The following is a 23,835-nucleotide window of genomic DNA, read 5'->3' on the forward strand; positions in this document are numbered from 1 at the left end:
CCTTGGGCAAGTCACTTGTCCCCACTGCCTTACAAAAAAAAAAACAAATGAAGATTTGTCTTATGCATACATGACCTTCCTCCTATTTTTGAAGAATGAACAAATGACGTTCTCTTCAGTGAAAGTCCTTGGCTGACCATGAGGGCTCTTCATAGAAGAGTCTTGTGCCTCCAGTTGTCAAGGATATTGGTCACCTCCATTCCAAGCTGGTTGTCAGCCATGGGGCTGAGCGGCCCTCTGTGTGCCTCCCTCTCAAACATCAGGGCATTCCCATAGAGGTACTTTGGGAGGATGGGCAGAGCCGGAGTCCCAGAGTCATGGCACCGGGGCCAGACAGACTCTGGAGTCGCAGCAGGAGCCCAAGTTTCCAGTGACATCTTTGAAGGGCTTTGTTCTCCGGCCCTGCCCAATCATCTCAGGCATCTGCTCTTTCTGGGTCTGACTGGCAGCATTTTTTTAACTGTTCCCCTTTCTCACTTACTTCTCTGCCCACCACTCAGCAACTTCACCATCTAACAAAGATGAAAAAGATTCAGTAAAACTGAACATGACCCCATCAATAGCCGTTTATGATGTACTAAAAGAAAGGCCACAGCAATCCCTGCCCCCTAGCTTCTATTCTGATGGAGCTGAGAGCAAGGATTCAGTATACATACAGGAGAGAGAAGGGCACCCCAGGGCAGGAGGGAAGAACCCAACACAACCTTCTGCAGAGGGTGGCATCTGGGTTAGGTCTTGGCCCAGTGAGAGCACCTGAGAGGACGAGCTGAGGATGGAGGGAGAAGGCTCTGGATACAGTGGTGATAACCAGTGTCCCCCCCCCCCCCCTTCTTCCTCCTCTCCCTCTCCTTCCTTCTCTTCTCCACCTCCCTTTCTTCTTCTATTTCTCCCCTTCCTCCTTTTTGTTTGTGAGGACCAGTGAGTTGGGCCCTATGGCTCTGATATCCAGCATCTAAAGGGTGGAAGAAGGTGTGAGGAGCCTGGAAGGGTAGCAAAAGGCCAGGTTAGGAAGATCAGACCTCAACCAGTCCAGGGAGGACTCTCCTGTCACCTCTTCTCTGGGTCCACCCTTGGGCATCATCATTCCATCTTGTTTCCCTTTGACCATTCTGTGCCCTCCTGCAAGTCGGTTCCCTGGTCCTGCTCACCCCTCTGCAACAGTTCAGAAGGGCCTTTCTTGCCTCTGAAGGCTCCCCCTTTTCTGCTTCCACCCCATTCTCAGCCTCCTGTCATCTTCTTCTAGGTAGAGGAAGAACTGGAGGAGCAAGAATTCCTGGACCGCTGCTTCCAGGAGATGCTGGATGAAGAAGACCAGGACTGGTTCATTCCCTCTCGTGATCTGCCTCAAGGCATGGGGCAGCTGCAGCAGCAGCTTAATGGACTTTCAGTCAGTGACAGTCACAGTTCAGAAGATATCTTGGTAAGGGTCCCCCTGGAAGCGGCCTTCCCCAGTGGACTCTCCTTCCCTCTTCCTAACTTGAGGAAGGAGACTGACCACTGGACGTGTAGCCAAGGTCAGGACGAGCACTGCAGATGGCCGTCCTCTCCAGATGGCCTCCCTTCCACCATCCCTGAGACCTTGTCTCCTCCATGGGACTCCCAGTCACATAAACTACTTGTAGACAAGTAGGGGACATTGAGAAGGATCTTGTTTTTATTTAATCTTATTATTCCAACTAGTGCAAAAAGGCTCCTTAACATTCCTTCTTCTGTAAGATTTGAGTTCTACATATGTCTCCTTCCTTCCTTCCCCCCTCCCCCTCCTCTTGACATCGAGTATTCTGATATATGTTATGCATGGATACCTGTTAAATGTATTTCCAGGGGCAGCTAGGTGGCGTAGTGGATAAAGCACTGGCCCTGGAGTCAGGAGTACGTGGGTTCAAATCTGGTCTCAGACACTTAATAATTACCTAGCCCTGTGGACTTGGGCAAGCCACTTAACCCCGTTTGCCTTGCAAAAACCTAAAAAAAAAAAATGTATTTCCATATTATTAATGTTGTGAAAGAAAGAAAACAAAAGAAACCAAAAAACCATGAGAGGGTTAAAAAAGCATAAAGCATAAAACAGCATTTCTAAATGGAAAATAGTAAGTTCTGCTCTGAATCCAGACTTCACAAATCCTTCTCTGTATGTGGAGGGCGTTTTCCACATTGTCCCGTGGAGGAGAACCAAGTCCATCTTAGTTGATTGTCAGCCGGTCGCTGTTGGCGTTCATGGTGGTCTGTTGAGAGGGGCTTTTAAGGCTGCTGTTCACCTCCAGCTTAGGAGTCCAGACATATTCTGCATTTTAGCTAGGCATGGGTTTTGTTTAATTGTCTGGGGGTAAATTTCTGGCAGCATGGCGGGTCTTTGGCAGAAGGTTTGTGGAGGCCTCAAGCATTCGTTCACTTGCTAGCTAGCAGACAGCCTATGGTGCCTTCTGAAATCAGTTAAGGGGAAAAAATGAGCCCTCTTAGTGGAGCTGATTTAATGCCCAACCTCAGTCTTAGCTTGGGATGGCTGAGAATTGAGCTCATGCTGTGAGATCATGGCTCTTACACTATGACTTCAGAAGGCAGAGGTGTGAGGGGCAAGGTGGCCAGAGGGTTTGGGGGGAAGGAGTGCTGGTGGTCCTGAGGACCCTCAACTGGCCGCCTTCTCCTCCTTCCTTGTGGTTCTGACATCCACCAAGGAAGCCAGTCTGCTCTTTAGTCCCTCAGGTCCCAGAAGTCTTTTCCTGAAGCTCCAGAGGCAGCGGCACTAGGAGTGGGCCAGAGTCGCCCACTCAGCTACTTACATTCTTCTCTTGCCTCCTATTTCAGAGCAAAAGTAACCTGAACCCTGATGCCAAGGAGTTTATTCCAGGAGTGAAGTACTGAACCTTCCCGGAACCTTTCAGGAGGACTTGTGGGTCCCTCTTTCCAGGGACAAAACTGCACAAAGAGGCGGGGGCTGGAGGGGGGTGGGGGGCGCCAGGGGAGGGGAATGGAAGAGGGTCAAGCTCGACACTGTGAATCGAGTCTCTAACGTGGGTGATCTTATCTACAAGCTTCTGCGTATCTCTTTTGTTCTGCCAGTCTGCAGTTGGGTTCTCTTGGGTTTTTTTTTTTCTACTTTTTTAAAACATAATCGCTTTTTTTTTCCTTTTTTTGTTTGTTTTTGTGTGAGGGGATTGTGTTCTTTCTGTCTTTCCTTCCCCCATAGAGGATGTTTGTATGTTAAGCATCTTTTTCCAGGATTAGTGTTTTGGGAATGCCCTTCCTGCAACATACTTGTCAGATTTAAGGAAAACCTGAAGAACCCCTTAATACATCCACTGAGCTGGTGGAATAGGAGGAAGGGGAGGGGAAAGGGGGAGAGGAAAGGCGGGGGTGGGCTGCAGGCTCAACATTTCCACCCCCACAGGGCAGAGGTCCTTTTCTCTCTACACAGAATTGCATCCTAGGCCTCTATGAGAGCAGTCACCTACCGGCTGGCTCACAGTGACCATTCAGGGAGCAATGTCTCGAAATCTCCTTTCCAAACCATAATAATCACATTGGTCTCAGGTACTCCTGGTCCTGTGATGAGTCTGAAGGGTCTGCTCACAGTTACCTTTGCTCTCAATGTTCAGAAAGTACAAATAACAGTGAGACTTGATTTTCCATCTCCTCCTCTAGGGTCCCCAGCCCCCTTTTCCTTCCCTCAGCCTGTAGATCCCTTGGTTTTAAGTCAGTGTTAATGAGGCGGTGGGATTGTGGGTGGGATGGGGGGGGTTGCCACCAGCAGCTCAGACCTGGGCATTCCTTTGTGGATGTTCTTAACTCAAAAGTTGAACTGCACAACTGTGATTTTTGTAATAGTTACCTCTGTTAGCATTGGGCACCGTCTTCTCTCTGCCAGCTTTCCTCTCCATAAAGGCTGTGCTCCCCAGGGACTTGACACCACAGGGTGAGGGATGTCCAAGGAGAGGTCTTCTTGTTAACATGGGCCCCTCGTTGTGCAGTTTTGCCTGAGGGCCCTTCAAGAGGACCCTTGAATGAGGGGAGGGCACAATCAGCTCCTTGCTGGTGTGGCTGCTCCACCTGGGTCCATCAGGTCTTTCCTTGGGGTGGTCCCTCCATCCTCAGGGGTCTTTGTTATTACAACTCATCAGAACCTTAACAAAACACTAGCTTCGTGGTCAAGGGGAGAAGTGGGCCAAGGCTCCCTTCCTACCTGCTGCCACCTTGGAGTGGCACAAGCTAGAGGGGTAACCAGTAAGAACAGAAGACCACTTCCACTTGAAAGAAAAAGCACGTTCCAAGACCTAGCCACTGAAAAGAGCCACTTTGATAGAAGGCCTTGATTTCTCAATGAGCCAGATTAGGGTCATTTTTTTAAACTCTGAACCATTCCTTTTCCCTCTAATTTACCCTGGTGTCTCTTGCCTTGCTTGTTTGGAGACAGCACTCTCGTCTAGAAGGTTGCCTTTCTGAGATGCCAGCAGGGCCTCCCTCCATTCTTCCCTACCTTGAGATGTTCAGCTCCAGGCATCAGGTTTTCCTGTTCATGTTCCCAAATCCCCTTTCCCAGGCTGCTTTTCTTCTGCCTTCAGGGGGAGCTGTGAAGGCCTTGGCTCTACTCCTGTCCCTATGCTGGTGAGGAAGGGGATGGTCCATCACTGTGAGGACCAGTCAGCTATCCGGGTGTGACCTGGAGACTGAGCTCTCTCCTGCCTGCGGCATCATTGGCAAGGGTCTTGGCTTTTTGCCAGCACATCCTCTATTTGGCCAGTCCCAGATCCGTGAGGATGGAGGAGCTCTTGTGCCCAACTGGCTTGGTCCCAGTGCCGAGGCCCCTCAAGCCTGGAGAGCAGCTTTGCCGCAGGTGCCCCTCCTCACTGCTCTCACCAGTTGCCTTGCTTCACCCAGTCTGAGCAGTCAGGGGAGGTCTTGGAGCTTTGTGGGAGAAGAGGACAAAGCTGCCCCTCCTCCCCCCAGTGCTCAGCCCTTTGAAAGTTGAAGCTAGTATTTTAGAGAGCCTCTCTAGGGGGTTGGACTGAAGCAACTACTCATTTCAGTTTCAGGATCTTTTACTGGGAAATGGAAGCTGTGTAGTTAGTGGATCATAGATCGAGACCAACCTCCACATGTTACAAGGGTGGAAAATCAGAGACACTAGGCGTCTGAGGCTGGGTTTGAACCCTAGCCTTTGGCTTCAGGCCAGCTATTTCTCCAATTTTGGTTCTTGATATGCACTTAACCCTGGACCCTGGGCAAGCCTGGAAATCCTTGCTTAGGAAGGATTATAGTTGAGGTACTGTCTAATGAGTAAGATGAAATTCCTCATTAAGAGGCTTTTTTAAAGTCATTTTTAAAAAAGGCTGTTTTTTAAAATGGTGGCAGTCACCCTTGCCTTTTCAGATTTTCCCACAGTGCCAACTGAAGAGTCTGCTGTTGTCTCCTAGTGTCTTCTGATTTTGAATCCTTGTTGTGGTGGGGAGACTGAGACTTGGGGGTGTATGTGGGGGGGAGCAATGGCAGAGGGGAATTAGAAACACGTGAAGGTTTCAAAACTTTCCCCTAGGCCTCCAGGCTTCTGTAAATATGGGTCTTTAGGAAGAGGTCTTCATTAAGTTTGCAATGAAACTATTTAAAGTTTTCAAGAAATGCGAGCCCCATAGCGTGAATAGGATTATTGGTTGTATGAGAAGAAATGTGACAAGATGGTATGGCAGTCCAGAGAGGCCCTGGTACCTCAGATGGGGATGGAGTTGAGACAGGCCCTGGGGTGTCTATTAGAACCCCACAGATTTAATTGCTGGGAAGGTTGGAGAGCAAGTGGGCCAAGGGCTTCCCGCCACAGGATGAGAAGGCTTTGTTCCAGCCCCTCCCCTCTTCACCAAACCCCGGGAAAGGGAGGGTCTGAAGGCCACTGGGCCCTCTACTGTCCTAGACTAGAGCTGCACCAGACAAGTCTAGTAACAAATTTCAGAAAAAGAAATTTGTTTTATCTTCCATCTCTCCTTGCAAAGGGAGTTGGACCTGGAAGAAGGAAATGGTATCTTCCATTTCCCTTGAGCTCCTTGATTTTCTCTTCCACCCCTGTGGTCACAGTGGCCTTCTAGGGCCCTGGAGGCAGAGAACAGAGAAGTCCTTGAGATCTTCCATCACCAAGCACACTCATTTGTCTGATGAGCTGTTCTCATCCTGGTCACCCCCACTTGGAAAATAGAAGCACATTTTAAAAGCAGAAATTTTGTTTATTTAAGGTTATAAAAACGTGGAGTTTACTGTAGCCAAAACTAGATAACTAAGAATTCAGAACCCTTCATGTTGGTCACAAACACAAAGCACACCTTGACTTTCAGCCACCATTGCCACAGCTGCCTCAAGAAGAGCCATAGGAGCAGAGGGGAAAGGCCCGACCCAGCTCCCTCCACAGGAATGACCCTTCAGAGCCAGCCTCATTTCACACACTCTTCTCCAAGAGCCAAAACGTCTGCATGGGTTTTTTAAACGACAGCTTTTGCTTGTTGGAAAGCTTGAATTCCATTTGCTCTCAGTGCAAATATTTCTGGAGCCTTCCAAGGCAACTGTTGATGGAATAAATCATGGCATACCAAGTGGACTGAGCTTGAAAGCATCCAAGTTGAGAAATCTTTCCAAAGCAGTTTTCTAATGGATATGGGAACCCCTCTCCGTAGATCATGTGACCGCTGGGGAAGGGGGAAGGAGCTCTGGAGGCTGGGAGGGGTAGGACTGATGCAACGGAGAGCTCCAGCCAGAAGGGAGGCATGGACCAAAGGTGTCTTGGCTGCCTTTTGGAACTGCAGCCACTGGAATTGTCCCCTTGTCACCTCTTGTCCTTGCAGTCTCCTGGGGATGGGGAAAGACTTGTAGGAATGGCTCTTGTAGAAATATCAAAAAAGCACTTTGTTGAAGCACATGCTACACAGTAGTTGGGTGAAGAGCTATCCACAATATTTTGTTGGGAAGGGAGAACAGGAGTTTAAAATTAAATTTTTTTTCATAAAAAATGTAAAAAAGGGAAAAAAAGATACTTTTTCTGAACTTTGCTATTCAAACCAAATGGCAGCTCTTGAAAATGTCAATAAAATGAGAAGGCAATGATTGGCTGTGGCAGTCAGTTCTTCTGTGTGAGTCCTTCTTACATCAATCTCAACTGCTTTGGCGTCTGCCATGGTGGTTCTGTCTACTTGAATAGGAATCTGCCTATGAGAATCAGACTCAGGAAAGCAAGGGTGGAAATAAAACAGAAATTTATAAAAATTAGTTACAACACATAGAAAAGGAGAAAGAGAGGTAAAAACAGTCAAGCAGCATTGGCAGGAGCACAGGTCTGAGAAGACTGTGGCCCTAAGCAGGAGTCCAACACAGGTTTTTGTGTCTTGCCTCTTAATCTAGAGGGCAGAACGTGAACTCCCTTCCCATTACCGGACTAGGAATCACAAATGTTTCTGTTACAACCATTAATTCTTTATATCTTTCCAGTCAATTATTTGCATCTCCATCCAATTTCTACATTCGCAATTCATCTTTCCCCTGCATCAGTTCTAGTCCTTACTCTGCCACCAATTAGCCATCTGACCCAGCAGGCTCTTCCATGTTCCTGAGGGTCCTGATATATCCAGTGGGGAGAATCCCATCTGCCTTGCCTTCCTTGAGGTGATTTGATGAGGAAAGGGTTTTTGTAAAAGATTCTTCTCAAGAAGTCCTGGTTGAAAGAACTCAGCATGTTTGGCAAGAGAAAAGGAAACTCTTGTTTTCTAGTATATGAAGGATAATCGTGGAAAGATCAGAGGAGAGTTGCAAAAAGGCCAATATAAGTTTGAAATCAGGAAAACCACCTTAACCATCGAAGTGGTCTAGAAGTGAGATGGCTGGCCTCCCAAGGTGGCCAGCTGCCCAACCATCTCTTTTGTGGATGGGTTGGACGCCACATCTTCTAAGGGTCTTTCAAATCATATGAGTGTGTTTGGACTTACCTCTGAGCACTGTGAAGAGGTAACAGACATAGAAAGTACCAGTAAAATTTTGCTACCTTTATTGATTAACAAAGGCATTGTCCTTTTGTGGTGTCTAATGTCCACTGGCCCCCAAGTAGCAAGGCCTGTCTGAACTAAGGGAAGGAGTATTTAAAGAAGGAATCTACATTTTGTTCATAGTCCAGGGGAAGCATCTGCCCAACAGACTTAGCCCCCAGGCTTGCTCCCCCTATGGCAGAGGAATACTTCAGCTTCAGCAGGGTGAAGTGGGAGAAGGCTCTCTGCGTTTTCCTTCCCTCAGCCAGGGTGGAGATAAAGGCTAGAATGGGAGAGAAGAGAATCAGAAGTTTGAGCTCTGGCAGAGTCCAGTGTCTAGAAGCTCTAGTGTGGTAGGTTTTCTTGGCTAGTGGGTGCCCTCTTCCTCTTGCCCCTCCCTGCTTGCTCCTCACTTGGGGTCCCTGTTTACCTTCTTTTAGCAGCTCCCAGCTCCTCCATACAGAGCCCACACACAGGATGGGGAGGCCCATGGGACCCTGGAAAAGTGCCTGTGGAAAGATGAGAGTGCTTTACTGATGCTGGTTCTTATGAGGAAAGGGCTACCAGCTCAGCGTCCTCCAGCCCCATATCTGTCCATCTGCTCTGGCCCCCCCACAAAGAGCCCAAACTGAGAGACTTCCTAAGGAATGGAGGGAGATTAATGGGAGGTCACAGGTAACTGAGTCAAATGCCTTCATTTTATATTTGAGGGCAGAGGTCCAAGACTAAAAGTCTCTTGGTCAAGGTTGACATGGTCCCTCAGTTGCTACCAAGATACAGAGCTAGGATTCCAACTTGGATCCACTGCGTGTGTGTGTGTGTGTGTGTGTGTGTGTGTGTGTGTGTGTGTGTGTTAGGGGAGGGGAATCTAGATCAGTGATTTATTCCAGAGAGCCCCTAGAGTGGAAGTATCTGCTCTTGATGGAGATTGAAAGCTCCTCTACACATGAGGCCTGTTTTTAGCCTAAATGGGGTACATGCTCTTACCCAATCCTTTATCTCCTGCCTTTGGACCAGCTGTTACCCATACCCACAGTGCCCTCCCTTCTCATGCTCTGGGAGAATATGCAATTTTCTTCAAGGTTTCAGCCCAAGCAGCTCCAACAGGAGACATTTCCTGGTTCCCAACTCAACCAGTGTCTCCCCACCCATACAAAATACAATAGTGTGTATTTACTTGTCTGCATAGATAGAGAACACACTAAGCAGCACTTCTAAATAGAGCCAGACCCTGCTAAGCATATGGGTAGTTTTTCCCATGCAGTGTACGCTCCTTGAGGGAAGGCATTGTTTTATTTCTTTTTTTCCTCAGCATTTGAGTCTTGTTGAATTGGAGTGAATTAGAAAGTTGCCTGGGGAATCTCAATGTGAGTCAGGTCTTCAACCTTGGGCTTCCTGACTCCAAGGCCAGGTCTGTTTACTACACCAGACTGTCTCTGAGTCTAATGGACTCAGGTTAAGTGAGAGAAGGACAGAGATGTGGATGCATGGAAACAAGGAGCTAGAAGAGACAGAGATAAGAGAAAGAGAAATGAAAACAGAAGCAAAGTAAGCTTCATTTTAAGTCTATGGCTCTTCCCAAAGTGCCCGGCTTCCCTGTGCCCCACCCCCACCTCCACTTACCGGCTGAATACTGGGCAACACAGCCAGTATATGTCTGGCCAGTACTTCTCCAGCTTTCTTGAAAATATGCTGGCAGAGATGGTCACCCTGATCGGCACCTAAATTGGAGAGACAAAGGACCTGAAGAACAAGGGACTGGACTCAGCTTCAGCTACCCAGTCATTCCAATGCGCTATTGTCAACTCATTGAAATCAGGTCTTTATAGACCCCTCTTAAGAGCCCAACTCTGCAAGACATTTCAAGGAAGGAAGGGGAGAAAGTGGAACTGGTGGCAGTGGAAGCTTCCAATCTGGCTGGAGAAGCCTGATCACAGAGGTCAGTGGAGAGAGGGAAGAGTACGAAGAGTGGAAGTTACAGGGTGGTAGGCTTGGTGAGGAAGGACAGACACAAGGTGTTCTTATACCAAAATCATCAGGATTTGGTAACTAACTGTATGTGGGAGGTGAGAGAGCAAAGAGTAAAGTTTTGAGGTTATGTGTGGGAATGAGGGGAGGCTGGGGCCATGGACAGAAAGAATGACGTCAGAAGGAGGAGTGGGTTTGTGGAAAGTTAACAAATGTGAGGGATTCTTGGGATTAATGGGTGTTTGGAGATGTGGGTCTAGAACCATTAAGTTTGGGCTTTTCTTGATATAAGGGAAAATAAAGGAAGAGAAGGGAGTGAGGGAAAGAGTCAGATTTACCCAAAGCAAAGGTTTTGGTTTTTCATCTGTTTTCCCAGAAAGAGAGGTTCTCAATGGCCTGGGACAACTGAGAGGGCTGGGTCAAGCCTTACAAAATCATTGGAAAGATGAAGAACTGAGCAACAGGGATGCCAAGGAAGAGGGCCAATGAAACACTTTAAAAATGCACAAGAGAGAATAGAAAGAAGTTCAAGATGAAGGCCAGAGCAGCAACAGTTGGGACAATACCATGCAGAACTTTCTCTGAAATGGAGACCATGAAGTACCAGGAGTTGCTGGGTCCAGGGAGAGCATGGCCTTGGTGGACCCCATCTCTCCCACTGTCCTTTTCCCACCCAGCAGGAGCCAAGCTACACAAAACCACAAGGCCATGGCTTCCCACCAAATCCCTCCCGTACCTTCAGCAACTTTTTGGCAAAATCCTGCAAACATGGATTTATCAAAGTTTCTATAGAGGTGGGTGAGGAGTCCCATGCGGTCAGACACCTGAGGACACAGAACAGTGCTTAGACAGTCATCGGAAAAGAAAATGCTCCTTATGAAATGTAAAACAGATCATTTTAATTATATGAAATTAAAAAACTTCTGTACAAACAAAATGAATGCAACCAAGATTAGAAAGACAGCAGAAAATTGGGAAACAATCTTTATGGCAGGTGTCTCTGATAAAGGCTTCATTTTTCAAATATATAGGGAACCGAGTTAAATTAATAACACAAGCCACACCCACCCCCCACCCCCCAATTTATAAATGGTCAAGGGAGAGGAAAGGAAAGGGCAGTTTTTAGATGAAGAGATTAAAGCTTTAGTCCTATGAAAAAATGCTCTATGGCACTATTAGAGAAATGCAAATTAAAATAACTGAGATACCACCTCACACTTATCAGATTGACTCATATATGACCAAAAAGGAAAATGATAATTGACAGGAGATGATGTGGGAAAATTGTTGACATTCATGCACTATTGGTGCAGTTGTGAACTGATCCAACCATTCTGGAGAGCAGTTTGGAACTCTGTCCAAAGAACTAAAAGACTAGGTAGAGCCTCTGACCCAGCAATACCACCACTGGGTCTGTATCACAAAGAGATCATCAAAAAAGGGAAAGGACCTACATGTCAAAAGTATCTATAGCAGCCCTTTTCCTGGAGGAAAGATGAAGTCCAGGAGATGTCCATCAATTGGCGATTAGTCATGGAATATGAATATAATGGAATATATTGTGCAATAACAATGATGAAAGGTCAGAGTTCAGAAAAACCTGGAAAGACTTGTGTGATCTAATGCAGAGTAAAATGAGGAGAACCAGGAATGTACACAGCATCAGCGATATTGTATGATGATCACTACGAATGACTCAATTCTCAACAACACAATGATCCAAGACAAGTACAAAGGATTGAAGAAGGAAAATGCTGTCCATATCTAAAGAACTGATGGCCTCTAAATGCAGATCAAAGCATATTTTTTTCACTTACTTTATTCTTCCTCATGGTTATTTCTTTATATTGATGTTTCTTCTTCCATAACTGAGACTAATGTAGAAATATGTTTTATGTGATTTTATATATATACACATACATACACACACACACACACACACACACACACACCAAATTACCTACTATTTTAGGAAGAGGGAGAAAGGAAGAAAAGGAGGAAGAAAAATATGGAACTCAAAATCCTGTAAAAATGAATGCTAAAATTTTCTTGATATGCAATTGCAGGAAAAACAATTAAAAAAAAAGCAGAGTTTTTCCAGGCATCTTCCAGTGAATTGAACGGTGTCCAGCCCCATCACAAAGAATGCCAGCTTTGTGGTTTGAAGACAATTGGAGGAATTTCTTTTTAGAAGAAATTCTAGGAAGCCTGGGAACTATTTTCAAAAGATATGGATCTCAGAGCAATAGAATCAGAGTCACAGAATTTCCAGAGAATGAACTGATGAATCATCTGACCCTTAACAGAGAAAGGACCTGTCCCAAGCCTCAAAATCTTCTCCTAGAGCTAGGCAAGAATCTGGTCTCCAGACATTCATTCCAGGATACTCTTCATACCACCCTCCCTCTCTAACCACTTATGCCTTTTCCTAACAAATAGAGTCTTTTGTAGAAAAAAGTTAATTCTTAAGACTTCATCTGAAACCAGAGACCATCTAGACAGAATCTAGACCATATCCTTCATTTTATGACTAGAAAACCAATACCTAGACCAAGCCTTGATTTGCAGGTGGTCAAGATTTGAACCCAGGCCCCATATACAGGTTCCTGGACTTACAGTCTGAGACTTTGTCCACCTGTACACAAGAATTAAATAATTAAAAAAGAGAGAAGAAAACCAAATTATTATCAAAAATGAAAAAGGTGACTATGTCACTAATAAAGACAAATTCAAGCAACTATTGAGTTATTGTCCCAATTATATCCAATACATCTAACAATTTAAGTGGAATGGAAAAATATTTACAAAAAAGATAAACTAACTAGATTAACAGAAAAGGAAATATAATATTTGAATCAACCTACTTTAGCAAAAGAAACTGAACAGGCCATAAATGAACTTTCTAAGGATAAAAATCGTCAGGACCAGATGGAGTTGTAAGTGAATTTGTAAGTTCTACTAAACTCATTTAATGAAACAAATATTTTGCTGATACCTGAACCAGAAAGAGGGGGAAAAAATTATAGACCAATTTTACTAATAAATATGGAAGCAAAAAGCCTAAATAAAATTCTAGTTAAGAAACTACAACAATTTATCACAAAGATTATACATTGTGACCAAATGGGTTTTATATGAGGAATACAAGGATGGATTAAAATAAGGGAAACTTAGCATAATTGATTGTAAAAGTAACAAAAAATCATGTCATTGGATTTAGAAAAAGCTTTTGACAAAATACAAGAGTCATTCCTATTAAAAAAAACACTTGAAAACATAGGTAGAAATAGATTGTTCCTTAAAATGATAAACATCTACCTAAAACCACGAGCAAGCATTATTTGTAATGAGAATAAGCTAGAAGTCTTCCCAAGATGATCAAGAGTGAAACAAGTATGCTCATTATGATTAATATTATTCTCAATAATGTATTAGAAATGCCAGCAATAGCAATAAAAGAAGAAAATACTGAAGAATGGCCAATGAAGTAATAAAACTATCTTTGCAGAGGACAAGATGACACACTTGGAAAATCCTAGAGATTCAACTAAAAAGCTGGTAGAAACCATTTTTTAACAAAGTAGCAGGATATCAAATAAACCCAAAGAAACCATCAGCATTTCTATATAATGCCAAGAAAACACTGCAAGAGATAGTAAGAGATACCCCCTTTAAAATAACCACAGATAGCATAAAATACCCAGGAGTTTTATATATATATATATATATATATATATATATATATATATATATATGTATGTATATGTATGTGTATATGTATATATGTATATGTATATATATGTATATGTATATATGTATACACACCTGCCAAGACAAACCCAGGAACAACATGAACACAATTTAAAAAAAAATGCTTTTGAAATAAAGTCTGTTTTAAATAATTGAGGAAATATTAATTGTTCGTGGGTGGGCAAAGTCAATATAATAAAAATAACAATTCTACCTAAACTAACCTTATTCAATGCTATTCCAATTACAAAAAAAATTATTTAGCTAGGAAAAATATTAACAAAATTCATTTAGAAGAAGAAAACATCAAGAATATCAAAGGAAATGATGAGAAAAAAAATAATATAGGAAGGCAATTTAGCAGTACCAGATCTTAAAACTATATTATAAGAAAGTAATTATCAAAACTATCCAGTACTAGTTAAGAAATCAGTGGAAGTAGACAGAAAATACAGTGTAGTAATAAGTTATAGTAACTTTATACATGACAAATGCAAACATTTAAGCTTTTGGGATAAGACTTTACTATTTGATAAAAATTGTTAGGAGAACTTGATAGCAATCTGAAAGAAAGTAGGCATAGACCAGGGGTGGAGAGTCTTTTTTCTGTTAAGGACCAATTAGATATCTATATCATTTGCCTGCTATATTTAGTCAAACAATTCACCTCTAAAATGTTACTAGATTTATTGAATTTCAAGTCCCCACTATAGGTGCTGTGGCAACACCAGACCATGGGCCTTATACCCACAGGCCAGACACTTCCTGCTCCTGGTATAGACCAATATTTTATTCCATTTACTAAGATAAGGCCAAAATGGATACATGACCTAGCTATAAAGGGAGAGATAAGTAAATTAGAGACCATAAAACATATTACCTATCAGACTTACGAATAGGATAATTTATGAATAAACAAGAAATAAAAAACATTGTGACATATAAAATGAATAATTTTGATATCATTAAATTAAAAGTTTTAGACAAATAAAGTCAATTTAGCCAAGATGAGAAGGAAAGTGGAAAATTGAGGGAAAATATAGTTTCTCACTTAATGATCTCATATCTCAAATATATAGAGAACTTTGTTAAATTTCTAAGAATATTACTCATTCCCCTAAAAAATAAATGGTCAAAGGATCTGAACGGGCAGTTTTTGGCAAAGCTATAGTTATAGGAAAAAATTGCTCTAAATAATTATTGATTAGAGAAATGTAAATTAAAACAACTTTGAGATATCAATTGATACCTATCAGATTGGCTAAAATGATAGAAGGAAAGAATGAGAAATGTTGAAAGAGATGTTGAAAAATTGGGATACCTTATACACTACTGGTGGAACCATGAACTAATCCAACCGTTTTGGAGAGCAATTTGGAGTTATGCTCAAAGAATTATAAAACTGGGTATACCTTTTGACCCAACAATACCACCACTGGGTCTGTTTACCAAGATGATAAAGGAAAAAGAAAAAGAACCTACATGATCTAAAATATTTCTAGCAGCTCTCTTAGTGCAGCAAAAACTGGAAATTGAGAGGATGTCCATCAATTAGGAATGGCAATCAAGTTGTGATATATGATTGTGTAGGAACACTAATGTGCTGTAAGAAATGATGAGATGCTTGACTTGCATAAATGAAAAGATGAGCAAAACCAAGAGAATGTTGTTTGTATAAATATTGTTCAAAGATTAAATATAAACAACTAAGTTATTGAGTATTAGAACTTCCCGAATCAATCCAGGAAAACCCTGGAGACCTATTATGGACAATGCAATCCACATTCAGAGGAGGAAAAAAAACAACCCCCCACCCCGAATTTGAATGGATGCTGTGTTCGGTTTTTTAAATTTTCTCTTAGGTTTTACCTACCTATCTCATGATTTTTTTCTTTCCCGAGTCCTAATTTCTCATAAACAAAATGATTAATATATAAACATGTTAAACACAAATGTACATGGACAACTTTGACAGATTGGTCCCTGCTGAGGGGAGGAGGGTGGGAAAGGAGGGTGAATGTGTAACTTAAAAATAAGGAAGTGGATGAATATTGAAAAACTTTTATAATGTGTAATTGGAAAAATAAAGTAAAATATCAACCAAAAAAAAAAGAACTACTCAAATCAACTACAAAGGACCTATGAAAGAAGATGAGATCCATCTCCAGAGAAAGAACAGATAAATAGAAGGTTGCATAGTATGGTTTTAAACAAATTAATATATATGTGTGTCAAATGATGACCCTCCCTTAGCACAGAATGGTGAGGGAGAGAGGGTCAGTTCAGAATTTAAAATGTAATCAAAAAATAAAATTAAGAAAAAAAAGAATAAAGAACACCTCTCATGGCTTTTTCAGTTTCAAAGTACTTTCTTCAGAACCACCTGGGAAGGCAGGTGGTGTGAGAGCATTATCATCTCCATTGTAGCTGAGAAGGAGAGGTTCAGCCCAGGGAAGGATTTGCCTACTATAAAACAATCACCATGTGTCTGGGCCTGGGTTGGACCTGAGGTCTCCTGACTCAGACATCCTTTGTTTTATCTGCTACACCCATGCCCCTAAGATTTTGCTGGTTATGCTGGGTCAGAGTCCAGTTGTTAATGGACTGCCCCAGAGGCAGAAGGGTGCTCAGATCACTTGCCAGGGAAATTCTGGATGACCTAGGGCAAATCACTTTCTCTCTGAATTCCAGATGTTCCACTAGGAAGTTAGGCTAAATTCTCTCTCAGGTCTCTTTCCAACATAATTCTGGATAGCTGAATGAGCCTCTTTTTCATTACGAGATAACCCAACTTTGGCTCAGTTATAAAAGCAATATTACCTCATTTGAAGTTCACACAAACCCTGTGAAATTGGTTCCTAGTATTTTCCTCATTCTACAAGTAGAGGAAACTGAGGAAGTGAGATTAAGTGATTTGCCTACGGTCACATAGCTAGTAAATGTCTGAGGCTGGATTTGAACTCAGGTACCACCAAATGTCTCAAACATGTATAGCTGTAAGGGGGAGAAGAGAGGGAGAAAAAAGGTAAAATTCAAAACTTTGCCAAAAAATAATTGTTCAAAACTACCATTGCATATATTTGGAAAAATAAATAAAATATTTAATTTTTAAAAAAAGAATACTATTTAGTTAAACTGTACCCTACATGGAAACAGGGATCATATCTTATCACAACTTTGAATGAGAATGCCTAGTCGTCCTTTGATGAATTCAAGTTAGCAGGCCCAGATAAACTAAACTCTTGGATGGCTGACCTTCCAGGCTCTCAGGTTTGTAATCTCATATTACTGGTGATTCTTCATTCTTTTTCACTCCATTTATTTATTTAATTTAATTTAATTTAATTCATTCATTCATTTATTTATTTAGGTTTTTGCAAGGCAAATGGGGTTAAGTGGCTTGCCCAAGACCACACAGCTAGGTAATTATTAAGTGTCTGAGGTGGGATTTGAACTCAGGTACTCCAGGGCTGGTGTTCTATCCACTGCGCCACCTAGCCAGCCCTTTCACTCCATTTATGCAATCTCTTGTTGCATGTATGAATGTGTGTATCTTCGTACCTAGAATCATGCTGGGACAAAATGTAAACTACCTCCCCTCCTCCCAACCAAGGGGGATATGAGGAAAATGGGAGATGGGAGTTTGGAGGAAGAGGGACCTACCTGGAAGTAGGTAAACATGGCGTGTTTGAGGTAGTCTATGTCATGTGGAGACACCTCCAGCTTATCCATGGTGTCAAAGACTGTCTTCACTGCCAAATGTGCAATCCAGTAGGCTGTAGAGGGAAATGGGCATGCTTAGAATGGAAAGGGAGATGGCCTCCTATGAGACCCTCAGGGTCAGTGATCCACTAAGGTAGGAGCATGAGGGCTAGATGGCAGCGATCTGGGGCTCCCAACCTGAGCCACCATCAAGTGGGAACTGGGTGTGGTGTAAAGGCCTTCTGGATTTGGAGCCAGAGGATCTGGGTTCAGAATGGGCACTTTCTACTTCCACCACCAGCCCACTCCCCCCACACACACACACACACACCTTGGGTCTCAGGTGGGGCTGATTTGTAATATACTCTGCAAATCCTAATGTGCTCTATAAAAACTACAATGATTATTAACTATTTGCACAGAAGATGGAACGGAATCAAAATCACAATATCACAGCTGGAAGGGGTGTCAATTCTCCAGCAGTTCTAAGAAGAGAATCCTTGGCACATCCCCACTAAGGGGTCTTCCAACCTCTACTTGAAGACTTTCAGTGATGGAGAACTTGCTGCATCTTGTAGCAGCCTATTCCACCTATGGATATCTCTGTCATCAAAAATCCTTGTTTCAGAATTTTCCTCTGAAATTCCTCTTGTTGCTTCTTGGGTCAAATAGAGTAGTCCTAATCTTCCTTCCAAAGAGCCTATTTGGTGCCCCCTGAACCTTCTCTGCTCCAGGTCTAGGAACTCTCTAGTGAAGCAAGGTCCTTCCTAAATGGGATCCCAGGACTGAATATCTGGAGGTTGGTGGGGGGGAGAAAGGAAGGGTCTGGACCTGCGAGGGTATTAGGGGAAACTCCCCCTCCAAGTCAACTCTCAAGAAATTCACAATATCATGGGAGACAACATGAAACTACTCTGAACAAACAAGATACACACAGGATCAGCTGGAGATGATCAGTACAGGGAAGCCACTGACATTAAGAGGGAGGGGAAAGGTGTTCTTGAAGAAGGTGGTAGTTCATCTGAGACATGAAGGAAGTGGGGAAGCCAAGAGATGGAGATGAGGAAGGAGAGGGTTCCAGGCCTGGGGGAAGGCCAGGGAAAATATACAGATGAAAGATGAAGTGTTTGTGTGAGGAACAGCCAAGTCAGACTACATGGGGAGGGTGTAAGGAAGTGTAAGAAGCCTAGAAAGGTAGGAAGGAGCCAGCATATGGAGGGTGTGAAAAACTGGAGGATTTCATATTTGATTGTGGAGGCAACAGGAAGTTGGTGGAGTTGATTTAGTCAGACTTGCCTTTTGGGAAGATTAATTTGACAGCTGAATGAAGGATTGTCCCTTGCTCATCAGCATAGCATCAACTGATTAATGGACAGATATTATAAAATTATTGAGTTTAGGTCTGATGTCAGGAAAACTTCCAACAATTAGAATTGCCCGAGCATGCAAAAGGCTACAAAGTAGAAATAGACCTCCCTGGAGTTTTGCCAGTAAAACTTCAATGACCATTTGTGGGGTATGTTTATGGTCAGGTAGGGTTGGATGAGATGGTCTCTGAGGGCTCCCTTCCAAATCTATAATTCCAAGTCTGTGTTGGATGGATAAAGAAGTTCTATGTGAAAAGTTCAAAGCACTGGGTGCCCTGGAGAAGGGCCATGACATTGGGTGGTCATGACTCTCTAGTCTAGAGGTCAGTGAGTAGAGAGATACAGCTGATGGCACTACCACTTCCCATTCTCACCAGAGCCTTCATCACCCATGAGGTGTCCCCAGCCACCACATCCGTGCTCGGAGCCATCGGGGTTGACCAGTCTGCAGTTGGACCCTGTCCCGGAAATGAGCACCACACCACCTGGGGGAAGAGTCGGGATGGCTCAGCAATTTTCCAGTGGCAGAAACAGATATCAGAATTTTAGAAACATAACATCTAGGCTCCCTAAAGCAAAGAGTTTTGGGGACAGTAATTGTACTCTTCAAATGAGGATGGTTTCCAGTCTTCCGTTAAGGATAATGAAGTACATCCTCCAGGAAAGACCTCATTTGGTTGAGGTCTTTCTCCCAGGGAGTGAGGATTGTGTATGGAAACAGCTGTAATGGGAGTCCTGGATTTCCCACCAGTAGCCTGGATGCCCTGGAAGGGGTCATACCACAAGGCTAACCTTCCCATTTTTTGACAAAAAACCCATCTATGGACAAACTCTGTTCTAACATTTAATCCTGTCATGCTTTGGGGGATACTTCTCTGCTTCTAGGGCAAGGGTTCTTAACCTGGAGTCCCTGGAAATTATTGTTTTTCATATTCTGATATCTGTATTTCAATATAATTATTGTATATTTTATTCCACACATTTAAAAACATGATTCTGAGAAGGGATCCATGACGCAAGAGAAGTTCTCAAGACCCTGCTTTAGAGTCCGCAGCATTTTTACGCCTTCATCAAACTATGCCTCCTTCCCTTTCTGCTCTGGGCTCCCTGAAGCGGGACAGGAGAAGGTGAAGGCAGGTCAGCTCAGAGGATGTCTACAATGAAGTTTAGGGGCTAAGGAAGTTGCTACCAGCTGTTTCCAGGAAATAGCTCCTGCAGGGAGCAGAGAAATCTGGAGAAAGCTAGAGGTCTTCATGGGGGCTCTGCCAGTCTTACCATGGGGTGTGGCTGTGGCGATGGACCCCGTTGCATCCGTAGAGATGAAGTAATTTTCACTCAGGTGAGGATACGTGCTTTTCAACTGTTTGATCAAGGTGGACATTGCAGTGTTCTGTTCTGCCCCACTCAGGGTCAGGCCCTGCCATGTGGAACAGGTCAGAGTTGAGGGCCCAGGGCTCGCCAAACCCACTCTGATCCTGCTCAAGATTCTTCACTAAATTCCCCGTTTTTCAGGGTCCCATCCAACCTCTTTATCCTGGAATTCAGGGGTCTTCGACTATCTGACTCCAACGTACTTTGGCTGCCTCATCTTCATGCAGACTGTACTCCCACCAAGCCATTCTCCTCTAACTTTGCTAGTCTTTGAATCAAGACCTGGGTTTGGGATCTGCTAATGGGTCATGGAAAAAGTAGCCAATTAAAAAAAACATCCACAGAATAAAAAACCAAAACCCCCACTTCTAACACAGGGGGTCCTTAATAAATTCACACTGAATTGAAGTCAGGAGGGGGAACTTGTTTGGGCTTGGTTTGAGACCCTTTGAGTTTGGAATGCTAGCAAAACATGGAGGCAATGTGATGCCCTTAGAAGGATGGATGGATTTAAAATCAGGACTCAAAATATGATCCCTAACACAGCTGAGTGAACTTGGGGAAATCACTTGACCTCTGGGAAACTGAGTTCATCTTTCTGTTTCTTTCTTTCTCTCTCTCTTTCTCTCTTTCTCTCTCTCTCTCTCTCTCTCTGAGGCAATTGGTGTGAAGGGAGTTGCCCAGGGCCTTCCTGACTCCAGGGTCAATGATCTGGCCACTACACTACCCAACTACTCCTACTTCAGTTTTCTCAGCTGTTAAATGAGAGGGTCACACTAAATGATCCATGCTTTCTTGCTCAGTTGACTGCTCATTTGTCCCCTCCTGGTGACCTGGGGAACTCTAGGGGTCTTCTTGGCCCTAGATTTTCCCTGACACCCCATGTTGCGTCCAGACTCACCAGGCTGTGCAATGGTTTATCGAGGCTTATCCCTCCTTTCTTCTTGGCCTCATTCACAATGTCATTGATCCGTTCTGCACAGGCCTCTACTCCAATCAGCTGGTCCCGGGAAAGAAAAGGAATTATGGGGCTTTGGGCCATGCCACTATCATCCCCCTTCCCAACCTCTCCTTGCCAGAGGCTGGCCACACAATTCTGTGGTCAGGGATGTGCCAATGAACACCAAGCACCCCTTTCCCTCAAGCCAGCCTGGCTTACCCATTGGTTGGTGCTTGGTCCAGAAGCTTCTGCTATAACCTGGCCCTTTTCAGACAGCAGCAGGGCCACAGAATGAGTGGCCCCCCTAGGGAATAGGCCAAACTCAGTGTTAACTCTGATCTGATGGCAGAAACAGCCCCTGCCTTTAGGAAGCCCCTTATCTGACAGGGAAGATACAGTCCTAACTCCTCTTCATCAAATCCTCCCTGGCCGTCAAGGCCCAGCCCTTCTTCCAGGAGGACTTTGTCTCCTTTGGAGCTCCCGGAGCAGTGTGGACTGCAGGGGACCAGACTGGCGGCTTTATTAATGCTGGGAAGTCCCAGGGAATAACTTCTCTTCTTAGAAAGTTAACTGGCATTCCACAGCCAGAGAATGTTAGCGGCGGGACCCGAACCTGGGTCTTGGAAGCCTGCGCTCTGACTGCTAGGCCACAGCTGCCTCTGCTGCCAAGGGTAGCTGGCCTTTCTGAAGAACTTTCCAGAAGACTCTACTCAAGCTTCCCACCTCTGCCTCTCAGCCCCGGGGCTGACCACTCCTCCAACTCCCCATCTGATTCCAGAGGATTAGATTCTAATCAGGGCTGTGGCCTCAGTTCCCGGCCTCCCCCCCAGGGGGACAGGCAGGGTTTAAGGGGGCCCAGATAACATCTCTTTCCATCTTTTCATTTTATAAATAAGGAAGCTGAGGCCCAGACTGAAAGTAACACACCCAAAGATCAGGTTATTAGCCAATAGCAGAAAAAGGATCCGAAAGCCCAGGGTGTTCTTAAGATCCAGCCCCCTCTGGAGAAGCAATGGCACGGTGGGGTTCGGTGGGGTTCCCTGCGACCTTGGGCTTCCCAGGGTAAGCCCGTGCCACAATGGTTAGACCGCTGGTAGGTGGTAGTAGTTCCTGCGGTAGCTGGGGTCCGGAGGGCCGGGGCCCAACGCTGCCTCTGACCGCGTCTGCTGGGGGGCCTGGACAAGGCCCCCCCCACCCCGGGCCGGGGGCCCGCCGGAGGGGCCCGTGCTGGGCCTCGGCCAGCCTCGGGGGGCACGGGAGGGCGCGCCCCTGGGGTGGGGGGCTCCTCTTCCTCAGCCGCGGGGCCGGGCCTGCCTCAGTTTCCTCACCTGTAAGCTGAGGCGGAGAAGGGGACGGCGGCCCCGCGGGGCCAACAGGGCCGGGCCCCGAGCCGGTGTGGATCGGGAGGTGGGCGGCCCGAGGGCCGGTGGGAAGCAGGGCCCGGGCCAGCTGGCCCTGGGGCCCGGTCCGGGCGGCCGCCGCGCGGCTCCGGGTCTGGACTCAGCCCAGGACCGCCTGCCTGGCCCCGGCGGCTCCCCCTGCTCTGTGGGGCCGGGTCCCCCCGCGCCGGGCAGGGTCTCCCCCGTGGGGCCGGGTCCCCCCCGTGGGGCAGGATCCCCCCCGCGCCGGGCAGGGTCTCCCCCGTGGGGCCGGGTCCCCCCGCGCCGGGCAGGGTCTCCCCCGTGGGGCCGGGTCCCCCCGCGCCGGGCAGGTTCCCCCCGTGGGGCCGGGTCCCCCCGCGCCGGGCAGGTTCCCCCCGTGGGGCCGGGTCCCCCCGCACGGCAGGGTCCCCCCGCGCGGGGCCCGGGCCTCTCCCGAAGCGCTCCCCGAGCTGCACGGCCCCCGCGTCCCGGGGCGCAGCGGCTCGGCCGGGGCCCCCGGGCCCGCACTCACCCCTCCACGCCCCCGTACAGCCGCTCCATGGGCGCCGCCGCTCCGCGCTGCGGGGTCCGGGGCGGCCTGCGGGGCCGGGAAGGGCGGGGCGGGGCCTGGGGGGGCGGGGCCTGGGCGGGAAGGGCGGGGCCGGGCTGAGGGGCGGGGGCGGGGCGGGGCTGCGGGGCGGGGCGGGGCGGGGGCGGGGCCGGGCTGAGGGGCGGGGCGGGGCTGGCCGCGGCTCCGGAGCCTCCCGGGACCTCGGCGGCGGACTCGGCGCGCGGCCGGGCGGCGCTGTGCGCGTGCGCGGCGGTCCGGGGGCGTGCGCGCGCCTGGGCGCGAGTGCGCGCAGGCGCGGCCGCGGCGGGGGGCCTAGGCCCCTGTCCCGCTCCCCCGCCCCGGAGCCAGTGGCGGCGCGGGGCGGCGCGGGGCCCCCGGCCGTGTCCCCCCTTCTCTCCTCTCCCCTTTGGGCGGAAGCTCCCCGGCCCGGGCCCCGCGGGGCCCTCAGGGATGGCGCCGCGCCCCGGCCCTGCTTAGCGGAGACCCGGGCCCGAAGCCCCAGGGGGGCAGGCGGCCTGCCGGGGCTCCCCCCCTCCGGGAGACGAAAAGCCAAAAGGAACTTTTTTCTTTTGCTCAGAGGCGTCTCCAGACTTCCGAGGCGGCTTTGCCTCCCGCGCACGTGCTTCTCTTCCTTTTCTGTTTTTGGTTTCCCAAGGCCGGAGGCGGCCCACCCCGAGGGTGAGGGGCACCTGAACCCGGCTCCCTGTGGCCGCGGGGCCCGTGCCCCGCCTGCCCCGCCTGCCCCGCTCCTGAAAGGAGTCGGAGACCTGCCGGCCCGCCCCTGGCTCTCGGAGGCCCCGCTCCCGACGCGCCCCGC

General features: G+C 46.6%; 2 protein-coding genes across 10 annotated transcripts in view; one reads left to right on the forward strand and one right to left on the reverse strand.

The window, feature by feature from the left end:
• Nucleotides 1-2,930, forward strand: part of PAIP2B (poly(A) binding protein interacting protein 2B) — a 67,556-nt gene extending 64,626 nt beyond the window's left edge. For all 9 annotated transcript variants that reach the window (XM_074195921.1, XM_074195941.1, XM_074195933.1 and 6 more), the window contains exons 3-4: nucleotides 1,244-1,420; nucleotides 2,806-2,930. In XM_074195921.1, the coding sequence (XP_074052022.1) occupies nucleotides 1,244-1,420; nucleotides 2,806-2,862 (234 nt within the window). In that variant the 3' untranslated portion in view covers nucleotides 2,863-2,930. The remainder of the gene's footprint in view (nucleotides 1-1,243; nucleotides 1,421-2,805) is intronic.
• Nucleotides 2,931-6,175: 3,245 nt separating this feature from the next.
• Nucleotides 6,176-23,055, reverse strand: NAGK (N-acetylglucosamine kinase). Its single transcript, XM_074195944.1, has 10 exons — nucleotides 22,980-23,055; nucleotides 21,306-21,390; nucleotides 21,048-21,146; nucleotides 20,051-20,192; nucleotides 19,150-19,260; nucleotides 17,370-17,482; nucleotides 10,693-10,780; nucleotides 9,612-9,709; nucleotides 8,419-8,497; nucleotides 6,176-8,271 (listed from the first exon to the last, which is right to left on the reverse strand). Exons 1-10 carry the CDS (start codon nucleotides 23,006-23,008, stop codon nucleotides 8,087-8,089), a joined length of 1,029 nt encoding a protein of 342 aa, XP_074052045.1. The 5' UTR covers nucleotides 23,009-23,055; the 3' UTR covers nucleotides 6,176-8,086.
• Nucleotides 23,056-23,835: the final 780 nt, after the last annotated feature.

Source organism: Macrotis lagotis, chromosome 1 (assembly GCF_037893015.1).
Source record: "Macrotis lagotis isolate mMagLag1 chromosome 1, bilby.v1.9.chrom.fasta, whole genome shotgun sequence".
Classification (NCBI taxonomy): domain Eukaryota; kingdom Metazoa; phylum Chordata; class Mammalia; order Peramelemorphia; family Peramelidae; genus Macrotis; species Macrotis lagotis.